At 44.5% G+C, this 16,771-nt stretch overlaps 1 protein-coding gene across 3 annotated transcripts in view; it reads left to right on the top strand.

The window, feature by feature from the left end:
- TAPT1 (transmembrane anterior posterior transformation 1) overlaps positions 1 to 16,771 on the top strand; it is a 61,413-nt gene that overhangs the window by 3,628 nt on the left and 41,014 nt on the right. For 2 of the 3 annotated variants that reach the window (XM_081019972.1, XM_081019971.1), the window contains exon 1: positions 5,181 to 5,591. The exons of the other annotated variant lie outside the window; for it this stretch is intronic. In XM_081019972.1, the coding sequence (XP_080876098.1) occupies positions 5,279 to 5,591 (313 nt within the window). In that variant the 5' untranslated portion in view covers positions 5,181 to 5,278. Of the gene's footprint in view, positions 1 to 5,180; positions 5,592 to 16,771 lie in introns of those variants that run through there. 3 annotated transcript variants of the gene reach the window in all.

Below are 16,771 nucleotides of genomic sequence, written 5' to 3'. Positions count from 1 at the left end.
CAAGTGGGCTGCAAGAGTACTTCGACACAGAAGCCACAGGCTTCACATTGCCTTGTTGGGTGGGGGTGAAGACGGAAGCAGGCCAAAATCTGACACACCCACCCCACCCCCCCATGCTGCCTTCCCAAAGCCAGATTGAAGGAAGGTGAGGACAGGTGACCCCACCTAGGCCCAAAGTCACCCCCCCCCCCCAAAGCAGGCTCAAAGCTTCTCAAAATCATTTTCTCAGCAGCTAAGCATCTGCTCATTTGCTCTGCTGTTGCAAGGCAAAACCGTTACTTTTATCAGCTCGAGAAGGCTTCAAAAAGCTAATGAATAGACTCTGTCAGAGCAGGCCTGAGAACTGAATCTTATCTCCTTCGGTTGCAACATCTTGGACATGCTGAAGCACCAGGTCTCCTCGACCCCTTGGCTCTCACTCCCCTTTCCTGGGAAGGGTGCCAAGAGTCTAATAGTCCCAAGACAGCTTTCTGTTCATGCTCAGAGGAACTCATGGGGCAGGACTCCTGAGGGAGGAGAAAGGGGAGGGAACTAGAAGGGGAATATATACTCTGTGCATATGACTGTGAACCCGTGCATGCTTTTTGTGAGTTATCACACTTGCTCCTTCTACCAATTCATGGATGGTAGAAATAAAGCTTTTTCTCCAAAACTATTCCTTGAGTGTCTGTTGACTCCCATCTCCCTTTCCCGGGCGCAATACTTTTCCCACCCGAGGGCAAAGCCTCATAAGGCTACAAGATAAGTGAGGAGCTGGGCTTTGGGATGGAGGCACAGGGCTCTGGCAGGGTCCTTCTCCCCAAAGCTGGGGAAGTGCTAACTAGGCTTTGGGAAGAGGTTGGAGGATTCCAGGACCCTGTCCCACCTCCTTCCTGAAGCCCAGCTCCTTGGTTTCCTGGCTTTGGGAAGGCAGTGTGAGGGCGTCAAATACTGCTGAGGGTTGCCAAAAAAAAAGGCCCTGAGAGCTGCATTTTGAACTGCGCTGCCTTAGACGGTCAGGAAGCTCTCTCTGCAATCTGAGCTTTGACTTTTCCCAACTTGCAAGCAGGTCTCAACTGTCACCGTAACAGGAGGCATGTGACTTGCGTGCCATGTTGTTCCAGGAATGTTACTTGACCAACAGCGCCCATTAAGCAATCTCTTTTCTTCATCAACCTGTGCAAAAGCCTAGAGAGATAGCCATCTCTTCAGTTTCACAAGAATGTCGCATGTCCCCAAACACATTGCAAAATCTCCCCTAAATCTCTCTGCTCTGCACGCGCATTCTCCGTGTTCCACTTGCTGCAATGTTTCAGCAATATTCTTCTATAGAAATAAATGGTGGGAGTTGCTACTAAATCGGAGACAGTGCTCTTAAGTTGGATGCCAAACACTTCTGAAGGGCACCATGTTGGCTATCCTTGACGCAACCTAATATGGAGGCAATGTAACAAAGCCCTGAAGGAAAAGATGGTGGCTGCACTGGAACGTTTCTAGTTACCAAAGCCTATAGCAAAAAAGATAAAGGGACCCCTGACCATTAGATCCAGTCGTGGCCAGCTCTGGGGTTGCGGCGCTCATCTTGCCTTATTGGCTGAGGGAGCCAGCATACAGCTTCCGGGTCATGTGGCCAGCATGACTAAGCGAACCAGAGTTCTGGCGAACCAGAGCAGCGCACGAAAATGCCGCTTACCTTCCCGCCAGAGCGGTACCTATTTATCTACTTGCACTTTGACATGCTTTCGAACTGCTAGGTTGGCAGGAGCAGGGACCAAGCAATGGGAGCTCACCCCGTCGCGGGGATTCAAACCGCCGACCTTCTGATCGGCAAGTCCTAGGCTCTGTGGTTTAACCCACAGTGCCACCCGCGTCCCAAAAAAGCCTATAGTAAGAATGGTCTAAATAAGAAATTAATTGTTATATATACTATCAGTGTTGTAAAGAAGCACTATCAAGATAACTGGGGAATATAGGGAAGGGAGTTAAGTTGCAACTTGGAAACTTTTCTGTACACAAACCTGTCATCTTGTACAAAACACCTTGCACACTTCTGATGCTTTATAAATAACTTTGAATTTTAAAACGTGTGCCTTTTCCCTCTTATAGATTGTAAACCTGGGAGAAAAGACTGTCTTGTTTTTCATCATTCTGTAAGGCACTGTGGGAATCCTTTTTGACTGAAAACTGGGGTAAGAATGCTTTTAAAAAGCAAATAGTAATAGTGATAGAAGTAGTAATAATTAATAATAATAATAAAACAACAACAACAAACAGTATGTTCTCTATTGCTCCTCCTCTCTGTAGTCAGAGGCATGCTATAAAGTTGGTGCCAATTTATCCAGCTTGTTGCAACCAGTTGATGCCAATTTATCCAGCTTGTTGCAGCCAGCTGTATTGCACAAGCTCCCCTCCCACAAATCTGACTCCCTTAGTGTGAGTTGCTATAGGAGGATAAAAAAAGTGAGGTGTGGTGATGGAGCAAATAGAGCACTGTAAAGAGAATGGCAGAAAGAAAAATAGTGGGTAACTGTGACCTGTTGTGTAGAGAAAAGAGAAAATGCAGAGAGAGAGAGATGGCAAAGGACTTATTCATTCCTTCTCTGGAATCAAGGTGAACAAAGTGTGCAGAAGACTCCAATCAGGCTGAAGAGCTCCAAAAGGAACTCCCCAAACTGTGTGAATGGATAACAAGATGACATAATGAGATTCATGGAAAAGTGTTTCCACATTCACAGATCGGGCCTGATTGGGCTATGGAAATTAAAGTAGATATTGCATAATTTACTGAAAGCATTGGCTTACCATGCTGGAGCAGTGAATAAGGCAAATTTCATGTTGGAAATTATTAGGGAAAGGACTGCAGCTAAAACTGCAAATATTGTGATGCAGCCAGATGGTGTAGGTTTTAGCTGTTAAATCTCAAAAAGGACATGGCAGCATTAGAAAAGCTGCTGAAAAGCTGCAGGCAGAATAAGAAGGGTTTGGGAGCACCCTTGGTAGATAACAAAAGGCAAAAGCATTTTATTTAGGGGGAAAAGGTGACTGGGGTTGTGAGGGTTATGATGATAATGAAGATGACGTACAGAAGTTTATAAAACGATCCATGGGTGTGGGAAAAGTGGATAGAGAGAATACTAGAAATCACAGTCCCACGCTACACCTGATTGGCAGTATAATCAGGATTTAGGACAGACAAAAGAAAGTACTACTTTGCACACAACACATAATTAATGAAAGGACTTTACTGTCACATGATGCAGGGATGGTCACTGCTAGAAATGGAAGGAACTGTCACTTTTGGTTCTCTCCGTTTTTTATATTCCCAGTCTTAAATTCAGTTTTCCACATTTCTGCAGCCATGTGCCCTTTAAAAAACGATCCTCATGAAACACAGCTTAACGTGGTTTTGAACAATGCACACATCCATGCAAGCAGATATCCCTAATATAATGCACTTTATCTGTTACTTTCACAAATTTATTTCTTTTTAGGCACACATTCCCCTAATGTATGTATTTTTGCAAGCATTGGTTAGAAACCTGCACCGCAAAATTCAAATAAGTGCAACTTTCCAAGTTTGGCTGTGTTTCAGTTTGCATACTGTTATGGAAAGTGCGAATTTATTAGATTCACCTTTAAATGCGAACTAAATTGAACTTGTTGCCCATCTCTAGTTAGTTTACAGAGCGGGGTGGACAAATCCATGAAGGATGGATCTATTAAGCAGCTTAGCAGAACCTACCAGGTTAACTGTCAGTTCTATATAAAAAAGTATTGTATTCCAAGCCAGTATTATGCCACTGCATACTGGGGCCATCACCAGAGAGAGAATTATTGCAGAGACATTTGGCTACCAACCACCCTACTTTTAAAGCAAATTATTCCCGCCCCTGGAGATTCCCAGGAAATGTAGCTTGTTATGGAGTGGTGGGAATTGTAGATCTCTGAGTGGGAAACAACAGGTCTCACAATGCTTTGGAAGAAATGGTGTGTCTGCCACCTTTGGTCTGATCCTGCAGAGCTTCTGCTCAGGAGGAGTGCAGGGAAACCTGTCTCAAAAAGAGGGCATAGCTTAAGAAATGGAAGTGCAGAGAGAAATAGAGATGAGGAGTTAATGTTGGTCCATGGTGGTGCAGAGATGAAAAAGAGGAGGCCTCTATGAGTAGAGAAAGAAAAAGGAGAGAGGCTTAATCGAGAATAAGTTTAAACAAAAGCACTGATCTAAAGACATAGGTATAGCCAAATCAATAAAAATCAATAAAAATATATAGCAAACTAAGGTTCCTGGCTACACTCATGGCTAATGGTTTTTCACCTCTCGTTTCCAGAAATCTAGAAGAAAATTACATTCCTAGCCTCTGCTTGTTTACTTGGAAACAAATCCCAGTGTATTAATAGGGCCCTTTATAGGATTGTAGTTTTAAGCTTTACTAGCTGAGAGCAAGGAGTGTTTATTCTTGGAGCAGGCAGTTGTGCGCTATCAGAAACGCGAGGGTGGAAAAAATAAAAAATAAAACTTCAAATGCAAGTCCCTACATTCCTGCTTCCTTCAATGCTCTCTTAAACAAAACGAAGCAAACTTTCAGAGCTTTGTCCTTTGCAGCTGCTCAGGTGGGATTCGCAGGGGGCGCCCCGAGCTGCGCATCCCAGATGGGAAACCTGAGCTTCGTTTGCGCGCAGCCCCATCCTAAGCGCGGTTCAAAGAGGGAAGCGCCCAGGCAGCAGCCCCACCGGAGAAGCGCAGGAGTAGCGGGTGAGGAAGGAGAAGAAACTTTCCCAGCTTATTTTCCGTTTAGGGAATAAAGTCCTCGTGGCTTTGGGGCTCTCAGCTAACGGTGCCTCCAATTGCACGAGTTTAAAGGTGCTTTATTTCGTTCCGCAGAGGCTGGCGAACGATATAATACGAGCACGTCGGGCGATTGTTTTATTTTATTTTTATTTCCACTGTGTGTGTATGTGTTGTTATTCGGGCTGAAACTCTGCCAGAGGAGGCTGGGCCCGCTTCCTTTCGCTCCCGCCCGCCCTCCGTGTCGTCGCTGTGAGCGAGAGTTAGGAGGAGGAGAAGCAGCAGGCCGCGCGCGGGGGCGGTTGCTATGGCAACGCCCCTCCTGCCTCCGTCAAGATGGCCGCCAGGACCGCTCGCCGCTCGCGCGCGCTGGAGAGGTGGGCCCGTCTGGTGCGCTCCTTGTCGCGCGGCGATGACGTGCTCCGGCGGGCCAGCGGAGGCTTCCCTCAGCAGCAGCAGCAGCCGCCGCCTCCGCCGCGCGGAGCGGAGTTTGTGGCTGCCGCTCGCGTGAAGATGGCGGGCGTCGCCGATGCCGCCTCCGCCGGGAGCGGGGAAGGCGGGCGGCGGGGGGGCGGCGGCGGCGGCGGCGGCCCCCCGGAGCTCTCCCTGCTGCAGCCGGGCTCCGGGCAGCAGCGGCGGAGCAGCTTCACGGGCGGCGAGTGCCGCTCCCCTCAGGCGTCCCCGGCTCGGTCCGCGCCGCCCGCCTCCAGCCCGCCGTCGCCCGGCCCCGGGCAGCAGCAGCAGCAGCAGCAGCAGCGCGCCGCCGAGACGCTCGGCTTCTACGAGAGCGACCACCGCCGGCAGCAGAAGCGCGGCGGGGCCTCAGGTGAGGCGGGGGCGAGCGGGGGCGGGGCTGGAAGGACAGGCAGGCGTGCCCGCGAGCATGTACAGAGTGCATCGCGGCGGGCTCGAAAAGAAAAGCGGAGTGCCTCTGGGCACGTGCAGAGTGTTTCTTCTTCTCACGCGCACTCGAGCCCATGCATTGGGGGCGGCAGGAGTCAAATTTAGGTGCTTAGATTTTCCCAAGAGGTGGGAGCGAAAGGGGCTGCTGTGGTTACGACGCCTGTTTCTCTCCAGGAATGTCTTGGCGGCGCCCAGGAAAATCAATGCACCTTGCACTAGTCGGGGGTGTTTCGTGGTTGTTCATAGGTGGCGAGGTGGGTCTTGCGCAGGGTGCCAGGGCAAGACCTCCCAGGCGGCCTTCCCACCAGATGTCAAAGAGAAAAACAACTACCAAACTTTTAGAAGACATCTGAAGGCAACCCTGTTTAGGGAAGCTTTTCATGTTTAATAGATTATTGTATTTTAGTTTTGTTGGAAGCCGCCCAGAGTGGCGGGGTATAAATAAAAAATTATTATTATTATTATTAAAGCATAAGCCCCAGTGGTGTAATTTTTTTTCCTCCCTAGAAATGAAGGGCTGAGTGGATTCAGGAGCATGGAGAGATTTGGGTGGCGAGTGACTTGGCAGACAGCGTTTGGAGCTGTGGGGCAGGAGGAAGTGCGTGAGCGAGCAGAAATCAAAGCGGAGAGTTGTCCTCTCTCAGCCAAGTGTTGCTGCTCTTTTAAATCTAAAGGTGGCAAGGAGGCTGTAGAAGTAGAAATAGCATTCCTGCGGCGTGCGTGTTTTGTGCACCAAGAAGTGAATCCGGCAGTTCTACTCTTGAGACAGTACAAGAGTTCCTCTGAAGTCAAGTACTTAAGAGGATTTCTCTCTCTCTCTCTCTCTCTCTCTCGTGACAGCCTTGCCAACTGCTCTCTCATTGGTTCTGCTGTTCTTGCCTTTTCCAAGTTTGAGATTCGGTGCTGTCAAAAGTTTGGAGGAATTTAGTTTTACAAGCACCTAAGCTGAAGCTTGTGTACTACTACACATTTGTCTTGCTAGGTCAGGCTTTTGGCGCGCACCAGTTCTGATACATAGTTAGTCGCTGAAGTTTATTAGGCATGTCGGCAAAGGCAGTAAGTTATTTTTGGGAATCTAATTTTAGGCACTGAGGTTTGGAAAAAAATGCTTAGAGATTCTGCAGCTCATCAAAGTGTATTGAGTGTGTATCTAGGTGTGGAAAGAGGTTATTGCTTGAACATATATAACTACTCATCTGTGTAAAATTGTTTTTTTCCGGTCCGGAGTGGAGAAAATAGCATTGGATGTGACAGTATAGGTGGGTTTCGTCAACTCACAATTCTAGTGCCTTGACTTATAGGATGGAAAGTGTCAATGCACACACAGAGACTTGAGTGCAGAGTTTAAAACTGAGGTTTGTCCTGTTTAATTTTAAATTGTGTCAGAAGTCATATTTACTACTAGAGTACACCTTAGAAGTCGTTGGGTACACTGCCATTCTCCATTTCTGGTTCAGGAGACACGATTTAGAGATTTTAAAAGTCTATATTTCAGATTTAAATTAGGGTTAATTGTCAGGAAAATGAACTCAAGAGCAGAAGAACTATTTGGGCTGTCTGAATAATTACTATCGGCAGTAGGTGATAGAACAATTATACAACAAAGCTGCTAGATGTCATATAGATAGTGTGCTTTATTCCAGAATTATAAGTATTGTTCAAATGGAAACAGGCATAATTTTATCATATCCTTCCCAAAAAAACCGTGTTCAAAAAAGGAAAAAATGAGGTGCTAGAAATACTTTGCTACGTGAGGAAACAAATAGTGTTAAAATTGCAGACATCTGTTCTATATAGATAATAGCACTGCTGGTGCCCATGAAATATGGACAGATAGGAAACTTATTTTGTAACACATGCATACCTCAGACATTTCTTTATTGGAATTGGAGCTGATTAGATTATGTAAAAATTAAGTTTTTTGCTCAAAGCTGCAATGGTTTTTCCTCTTCATGACACTCGCAGATTCTATAACATTCTGGACTAGGGCATTATGTCACAGAAGTCTGCGGCTCTTCAGGTGGATGAAACTGTACTAATGTGTAATCTCACTGGCAAATTGACTTGACTTGGAATGGCCTGGTTGGAGGGGTGGGGTACAAATAATAAAATTATTATTATTATAAAATAGAAAAAAGTGCTCAGTGGGATATCCTGTGGTCTGTAAAAGATGGCCATATTACTACTGGAAATGTTTCTGAAGGATTGCACCTATGTCAGCAGCACAAAAGTAGCTGCAGAAACAAAAATTAAAGTAGCAAGACCAGTGCCTATTCTTACAGTGTCCCTGTCAATAGTACCACATAACCCATCATTATGTTATATAATAAGAATTTCCCCACATTAGCCGAAAGCACCAATCAATATGCAGCAACAGCTGCAATGTCTTCTTTGCACAGGTTAAATACAGGGACACTGATAACTACCTGTTGTATAAGCAGGGTGGGTAGGGGTGTTAAGCTGCCGGAGCTCAGAAACTGCTTGTACTAATGAAATTCTCTGTCGCAAAATGCGCCTGGAATAATGGGAGTTTCAAACACTGGGTACGAATGAAACTGCATACCATGATTTAAACATATGGACTCTTATTCCTGGCTATACAGGAGAAGGAGAGAAGGGTGGAGAGTGTGAACTCAATGTTTGTCCTGGCTTGTTAATGTTACTCAACTGTAGTCTAGCATGACGTGTCACCTTTTAAGGTCTATCATTACGATGAACATTGATTTAAGATTTATAATAACAGGGAGCTCTTACATTATTTATTTCATCTGTGAATCACTATAAAGCATCTCAAAGGAATTTCACAATGCAATAAATGTATAAAACATTTACATATATAAAAACATTTACATATGTAAAGACCATTTCCATTCAGTACAGGTAGTAACTGGGACGGGGTGGAGTGGGGAGGTGGAATCTCCACTTAAAGGGCTTACTGAAAGAGGAAAGTCTTCAACAGACATCAGAGAGATCACAGAGATGTCACCTGTCTTATGCATAACAGGAAGGAGGTAGCTGCTGTCATAATAAAGGCTCAATTTCAACATGCTGTGGAATAGCTCTCCTGGTAAGATGTTGTGAACAGGATGCCTTCTCCTGCAGTGTGCAATGATTGGTTGGGCATGTAAAGGATTTGATTATCTTTTCGGAACCCTGGCCCCAATCTTTATAGGGCTTTGTGCATCTTGAACTTGGCCCAGTAGCTAATTAGCAGCCACTGCAATTGGTGCAGTATGGTGTAGTGGTTAAGAGCGGAAAACTCGTAATCTGGTGAACCGGGTTGCGTCTTTGCTCCTCCACATGCAGCTGCTGGGTGACCTTGGGCTAGTCACACTTCTCTGAAGTCTCTCAGCCTCACTCACCTTACAGAGTGTTTGTTGTGGGGGAGGAAGGGAAAGGAGAATGTTAGCCACTTTGAGACTCCTTCAGGTAGTGATAAAGTGGGATATCAAATCCAAACTCCTCCTCCTCTTCTTCTCCTTCTTTCAACAGCAGAATTCTGCCCCTCAGAGCAGTTGAGCTGCCTCATTCTACACTAGCTGCAGCTTTTCTAGGTCAACCTCAAGGGTAGCAACGCATGATAGTAATCCATTGGTGACCATTGGCTAGTTCAGTTGGTTAGAACATGATGCTGATAAAACCAAGGTCACAGGTTTGATCCCCATATGGGACAGCTATATAATACTGCATTGCACAAGGTTGGACTACATGATCCTCAAGATCCCTTCCAACTCTACAATTTGATGGTTCTGGAGGACCAGTACATGGGTGGCAGTTCTCAGGCTATCCTGGCCTAGAAATGGCCAGAGCTGGTAAAGAAACCCATAGATCACGAAGTCATCAGAGATGGATCCAACCCCCAGACTAGGAATGTGCTCCTTCATGGGGAGTGCAACCGCAGCAGACAAATGACCAATTTTCTGGACTTGTGACCTACCCAACCACAGTGCTTCTGTCTTGTTGAAATTTAGTGTCAGTTTGTTGGCATTCTTCCAGCCCATCACAGAGTCCAGGCACTGGTTCAGGGCTAATGTGGCCTCTTCTGAGTCAAATATTACAGAGAAATAGAGTTGACTGCATTAATGTACTGATTACGCTTCTCCCCAAATCTCCTAATGACAGCTCCAATGGCTTTACATCAGAGGCACCCACACGCAGTCAGAAGATTGAGGGCACCCACACGCAATGCCGTGTGATGTCCTGACATTGCACGGGGGGCTCTCTGAACATTGAGAGAGCCCCTTCACGAATCTCCCAGCCCCTTCACGAATCTATCACAATACTTTACATAACACATACACATAAAAAATTTATATACATGCTGGTATTCATAAATATAAATTTTTCAAATGACTATTGTTTTGGCCAAAACTTCAGGGGCTGAGCCCCATTTATATTTGTGGTGTCCAATAATTGCTATTAACAATGTGTCACTGATGTGAATTGTGTATTCATGAATTTTGAAAAAAATAAATAGAAAGTGCTGCTGCATTTGGGGTGGGGAGCTGACTAGCCATTCTGTTTTTGTGCCAAGGAACCAGGAACCATGTGGCGAATAGCTTTTCGATCCCAGTTTCTAACACTGCTTACACGGGGTTGAGATAATAATCCAATGCTGTCATTTGAAACTGACCCCAGGGATAGGACTGGAACCACTGCAAAACAGTGTCCCCCGTGCCCATTGCACAAAACTGGTTCAGGCGAATGATTAATGGTATCAAACATCATTAAAATAAATATACAAGGTGTATCTGATGGCAAAATGGTTTTTATTAGCTTTGTTGAAGATAATCTTGGAAGCCTGTTAATAAGAACTTAGTGGTCAGCAAAGCAAATTGTAACTGAAATAATTAACAAACGTGCTTTACATCCTTCTGTCTTTTACTAGTTTGCTTAGTGGCACGCTTAGTTTGCCACTTCCTCCCCTTGAGCACTTCACTTAATAAAAGTAGGATGCTTACTGGTTTGATCATACCAGTTTGCTGTCTGAACTGACAAACTGTGATTTGATAAAATTGGAAAGTGTTCTATTAAATTGAGGGGGAGACGGGAGTGGTGAAAGTAGCACATGAACATAGAATCACAGAATTGTACAGTTGGAAGGGATCCCAAGGGTCATCTAGTCCAACCTGCTCCAATACTGCCCACAGCCGTCCCTGGATAGGCTCTCAAAATACCAACCTGCTGGCTAACACATTGGCTCACTGAAGCCTGTATTGAGAGGTGTGCCACTTCTAGTCAAAGACAGAAAATAGGAGGATCATGGTTGTAACATGGTTGTGAGTGTAGTTATGGCACGATGGGGAAGCAAATAATTATAGCTTGATCTATATTGTAGATTCTCATATTCAAGATTTAATGTTGCTTAGTGTCCATGTTACCCTGAGTTCTTATATGAAGGTTGGGATACAAATATAATAAGACTGCTTTTCAGGATATGCTAAACACTTTGCACAGCTTTGAATAAAATACGAAACCATTTTGCAATTCTGCGAATTCTACTTTTGAGTTTTTAAACACGTTAATATCTCAGATAATTCTCATATAAACCTTGCAGGCTAGTGATGCACTGTAAAATCATAAGTTTATTTCTTTGGAAGTACCGTATTTTTCTGTGTATAAGGCTACGGTTTTTTACCAAAAAATTAGGTTTGAAATTGTGGCTCATCTTATACACTGGTAGTGCTGAGGGATGTTTACTTAATTTGGAAATGATAACAGACTTTCAGTAAGGAGAATGTTTAATTCAAATTAATAAAATAAGGGAAGTTCAGTTCTAGGCTTTGGAAGAAGAGATTGCTTGCTTTACACATTACACAGCATAAGGGTACTTATATACTATGTATATTTTCAAACTGCTGGGATAGCTCAGTCGGTAGAGCATGAGATTCTTAATCTCAGAATTATGGGTTTGAGCAAGCCCCACATTGAGCAAAAGATTCCTGAATTGCAGGGGGTTGGAGTACATGACCCTTGTGGTCTACAGCTTGTGGTCTACAATTCTATAATTCTACGAAACATCTGTTTACAATGTTAACCTGTAACATTTTTAAGTACTCACTAAATCTTGGGTGTATTCTTAAAATGACAACATTTGGATAGGCCCTGTGATGCGCTTAAGCTGTAGAAATTTGATGCTGAGTTCTGATAGGAAAAGTAACTTTATTAATGCATTTTAACATACCTTAATACACATATTCTGACTGCCTGTGGTCACAAAAGCAGTAAGTCCAAAGGCGTTGCCACTTTAATGCACTTCCCATTAAAATGGCAGTGAACAGGGCTGGAAAACCCCCAGACACCTGTTTTCCTGGGTGCCTAAAAAGATGATGCTGGCAACTAAAAATACATATGGCATAAACTGGCCATTTATCCCCATCACAGCTGTTGTTGCCCTTGTCCAGTTGGAAAACAGTCTCAGGAAAATGGGCTCACAATCATTAGAGTACCAGAAGTATTGGAACAACTAATGTGCACATGATAGGGAAAAAATGACAGGGAGCTAGAGAGTGAACTTGCCATTAGAACACTTCCCCTATGTCTCTGCCTGTGAAGGAACCAACCTCCCATTTATGTGTGTTCAGTATGTGTGCAACTGTGCATATGTGCATCACGCCAAACCCAGAAGTGACAGGGAAGGGGCGGAATGGGGTGTTTGCAGGTTTTTCCAGTGGTGTTTCAAATATACATGATTTCACTGCCATGCACAATGCCTTGGAACGTAACCCCCACGTAAATAGGGGGTTGCCTGTAGTGAGCATAACGGTGGTCTTTGCATATAAACTGTATAGAAAAAGCATACTGGAGGCGATATTTCAGGACAGACTCCTCTACAGAATTGCTGTGAGTGACAATATGGGGTCCAAAAAGTACCGTATTTTTTGCTTTATAAGACTCACTTTTTCCCTCCTAAAAAGTAAGGGGAAATGTGTGTGCGTCTTATGGAGCGAACGCAGGCTGCGCAGCTATCCCAGAAGCCAGAACAGCAAGAGGGATTGCTGCTTTCACTGTGCAGCGATCCCTCTTGCTGTTCTGGCTTCTGAGATTCAGAATATTTTTTTTCTTGTTTTCCTCCTCCAAAAAGTAGGTGCGTCTTGTGGTCTGGTGCGTCTTATAGAGCGAAAAATACGGTAATTTAGTACAGTGGTACCTCGGGTTACAGACGCTTCAGGTTACATACCCTTCAGGTTACAGACTCTGCTAACCCAGAAATAGTACCTTGGGTTAAGAACTTTGCTTCAGGATGAGAACAGAAATCACGCGGGGGGGCCCATTAGCTAAAATGGTGCTTCAGGTTAAGAACAGACTTCCAGAACGAATTAAGTACGTAACCACAGGTACCACTGTACTGGAAACAAATTATTGCCCCCACAGAGCCTAGGGCTTGCCGATCAGAAGGTTGGCGGTTCGAATCCCCGCAGTGGGGTGAGCTCCAAAAACACGTCAAAGTGCAAGTAGATAAATAGGTACCGCTCCAGCGGGAAGGTAAACGGTGTTTCCGTGTGCGGCTCTGGTTCGCCAGAAGTGGCTTAGTCATGCTGGCCACATGACCCGGAAGCTGTACAGCGGCTCCCTCAGCCAATAAAGCAAGATGAGCGCCACAACCCCAGAGTCGGTCACGACTGGACCTAATGGTCAGGGGTCCTTTTACCTTTACCAAAATGTTCCAGTCGATATTGGCATTCAAAAGCGGAAGCATGGTAGTAATCTGTGGCTTTAGTCTCCTTCATATATACTTAGTAAGTGCATGTTCCAGTCAAGATAAATAAATTTCTAGATAACATAAATGACAGTGCCCAAGCCTAGAACAATTTATCATGGAACTGGCCAGTGGTGAGGTGACCCTGCACTAAATCCTAGTTAAAGATAGAGCTTTATAAAATTATGAGTGGTATGAAAAAAGTGACTAGATATGTTTTTCTTCCTGTCTTAATACTAGAACCTAGTGCCATCCAGTGAAACTGATTTTTTTTTTGAGATTCAGACAGACAAAAGGAAATACGTCTTCACATGGTGCAGAGTTAAACTGTGGAGTTTGCTACCAGAAGATGTAGAGATAGCCAGGGGAAATAGAGAAATTCATGGAGGTTGAGGCTACTAGTTATGATGGCTATATACTACTTCAAGGACTGGAGGTCTCTGAATATAAATTTCAGGGGGGAAACAGCATTTTGTCCTGCTTCCCAGGAGCATCTGGCTTGCTACTGTGGGGAACAAGATGTTTGGCTAGGTAAGGCTTTGGTCTGATCCTACAGATCTTTTCTTAGATTCCTGAATATTTTTAAGAATATATTTAACCACATCTCTTTTTAAAAAAATGTATTATTTATTAATTTCTTCAACAGTAGCAAAAGACAAAAATCATGGACAACCTGGATACAATAGTGCAACAGTCATCTTAGTTGCAGAGTTATTTGAAAATATACGGTAGTTATGTCATTTGACTTCTAGATGTGCAACAGGCAAAAAAAATAGACCAGCTTTCATTTGCCAGAGTTGTATTTAGGTAGGTGGGCCTTGCACAGCTTTGTGAATGACCAGTATCAAATGACAACTTCTCATGTTTGCTTGTTTTGAATTTTTAAGGCTACTCCTAAGAAGGGAGTAGCCTTGACCCTGTTGATGTCTTAAGTTCCCTTAATGATGATAACTTGAGCAGGACCTTCATCTTGACAGGCTAACATAGAGGTGCTATCTGACACCTTCACACCACCCAGGTCTTTAAAGTTTAAAGCAACATGTTGAATTTGACCCAGAAACTGACTGGGGACCAGGGCAGTGGCTGAAGACTAGTTAAACATGTGCATGCTTCTCCTTGTTAGCTGTCAACAGTGCCATGATGTTCTGCATGAGCCGCAGCTTCCAAATAGATTTAAAGGGAAATCTCTAATTAATAGAAAAGAGCAACCACCTTTTTCCTTTTTTTTAGTAGAGACCTCCCCCACAGTAGGGTGGGCGATGTTGGATTTTCAACATTGTGATTTATCACCAGCCAAACATCGTGGTTTGGCAATAAACCGCGATGTTTTTTTTAAAAGTTTATTTATAATTTTCCATTTTGCAGCAAACAAACGAAAGAAAAGAAAACATTTTCAACATCAAATTCCAATATCTTATTTCAATCTCCCTCTGCCTCTTTCTGCGGTTGCTTATATTTATAATACTTTTACTACATTTCCAAGTTAAACCATCTATAAATCATTTTCAAATAAATTTCCTTTAGCCCATAACATGAAGTAAATTTTAAATCTACATTCCACAATCGCTTCCACGCCGACATTTCTATATTATGTCCTATGTCGATTTCCCTATGTATCAATGAAGATTTCACTTGTAGAAGATGCTATTAGAATGGAAAACAAAGGATGAACAATTTTTATTTTAATACTACTAATTTAGCAGGTGTCTCTCTAACTGAGAGGTTTTGAGTCACAAAACCCAGCTTTTAATCCATTTTAAACACTTTATTTGAATGGTGATATTGTAACCAAGTTGTTAATATTCCTGGTAATTCTTCAAACTTTTTTTAACTTAAACTTGCCACCTTCCTCTGTTATTAAGCTTCTATAAGTTGCCCAGTTTTCCTTCCTATACACCTCTATGGGTTCTAAAGGCAAGAGCCATAGTGGTGTTTTCCATTCCAATAAATTTTTATACTTATACTCATTTCCCCCCTCCAATAATGTGATTTGTGAAACCTCTATGTATTTTCAACTTTTCATACCACAGATATGCATGCCAACCAAACTTAATGTTATGCCCTTCTAAGTCTAAAATATGTGAATTCTTTAATGACAACCACTCCTTTAACCAACATAGGCAGGATGCCTCATAATAAATTCTCAGATCTGGCAGGGGGGAAGCTCCTCTTTCTTTAGCATCTATCAGTATCTTATATTTTATTCTTGGTTTTTTCCCTTGCCAAGGTATACCATATTTTTTCTCTATAAGACTCACTTTTTTCCCTCCTAAAAAGTAAGGGGAAATGTGTGTCCGTCTTATGGAGCGATTGCAGGTTGCGCAGCGATCCCTCTTGCAGTTCTGGCTTCTGGGATTCAGAATATTTTTTTTTCTTGTTTTCCTCCTCCAAAAACTAGGTGCGTCTTGTGGTCTGGTGTGTCTTATAGAGCGAAAAATACGGTATATCGAAATATCCTTTTACCATTTCAAGAAGCATTCCACCTTGCCAATCACCGGAGCTGATTGAAATAAAAAGCATTCTTGGTAAAACACTCACTTTAATGGTTGACACTTTATCCAGGATAAACCGCGATATTGAAGCAAGCTGCATTGGCCCCAGCCAGTGAGGCACAGGGGGAAACTGCCTCAACTCTCACCATGGGAGCTGAGGCACTTTCACACCAGGGCCTCATGGGCTGGGGCCAATGCAGCTGGCCCCAGCCTGCTGCTCAGCTGGGGGACAGAAAGGACCTTGGGGTTCCTTCCTGAGGCTCGCTTCGCCAGTGTGGGCGGTGGGCAAGCTACCTTGCTCACTTGGCCCCCACCTTCACCTGTGGCTGCCTCTTTACTCCTGGGGTGGTTGCTCACCCCTGGAGGAAAGATGCAGCCCACCCTCCCGGGCAAAGTCCACAAGGCGGGGCTGCCGATGCAGCAGCATCAGAGAGCCCTCGCACCACCTGGCTGAGCCTGCCAGACCCCATGCCAAGGCTGTTGCGGATGAGGCAAGTGCATGAGCCTGCCTCGCACGACCTGGAGGCGAGGTGGGGTCTCCTTTAGCCTTCTCTTTTGTGGGGGTGCAAGGGAGAAGTGTGACAGAGCCCACACCTCCCCAGCTGAGGAGCCGTGATCCTGATACTGCTCCCGTGCAAACAGGAGCCAGATCAGGGCTCTCTCAGCTGGGGAGTGTGAGCCAGTGGTGGGCTGGGGGCTCTGTAAAACTGCTTGGCTGAGACAAGGGCATCCATGAGCTCCTCAGCTGAGCAGTTTAAAGAAGCAGAGGGAGGAATAAGCTGTATCGTGCCTTGCCGGTGCATCTTGTTTCTCCCTCTGCCAGTATGAGGGCAGACTGCTATGGTGGTTTCACTCAGTGGTATATTGATGAAGCTGTCACCGCTCTTGAGTCCCTCTGCCTCCAGCACCCAG

Source organism: Podarcis pityusensis (genome assembly GCF_964106645.2).
Source record: "Podarcis pityusensis genome assembly, chromosome: 9".
In the NCBI taxonomy this organism is placed as follows: Eukaryota; Metazoa; Chordata; class Lepidosauria; order Squamata; family Lacertidae; genus Podarcis; species Podarcis pityusensis.
The sequence above is the reverse complement of the archived record's forward strand: the minus strand, read 5'-3'. Positions and strand labels throughout refer to the sequence as shown.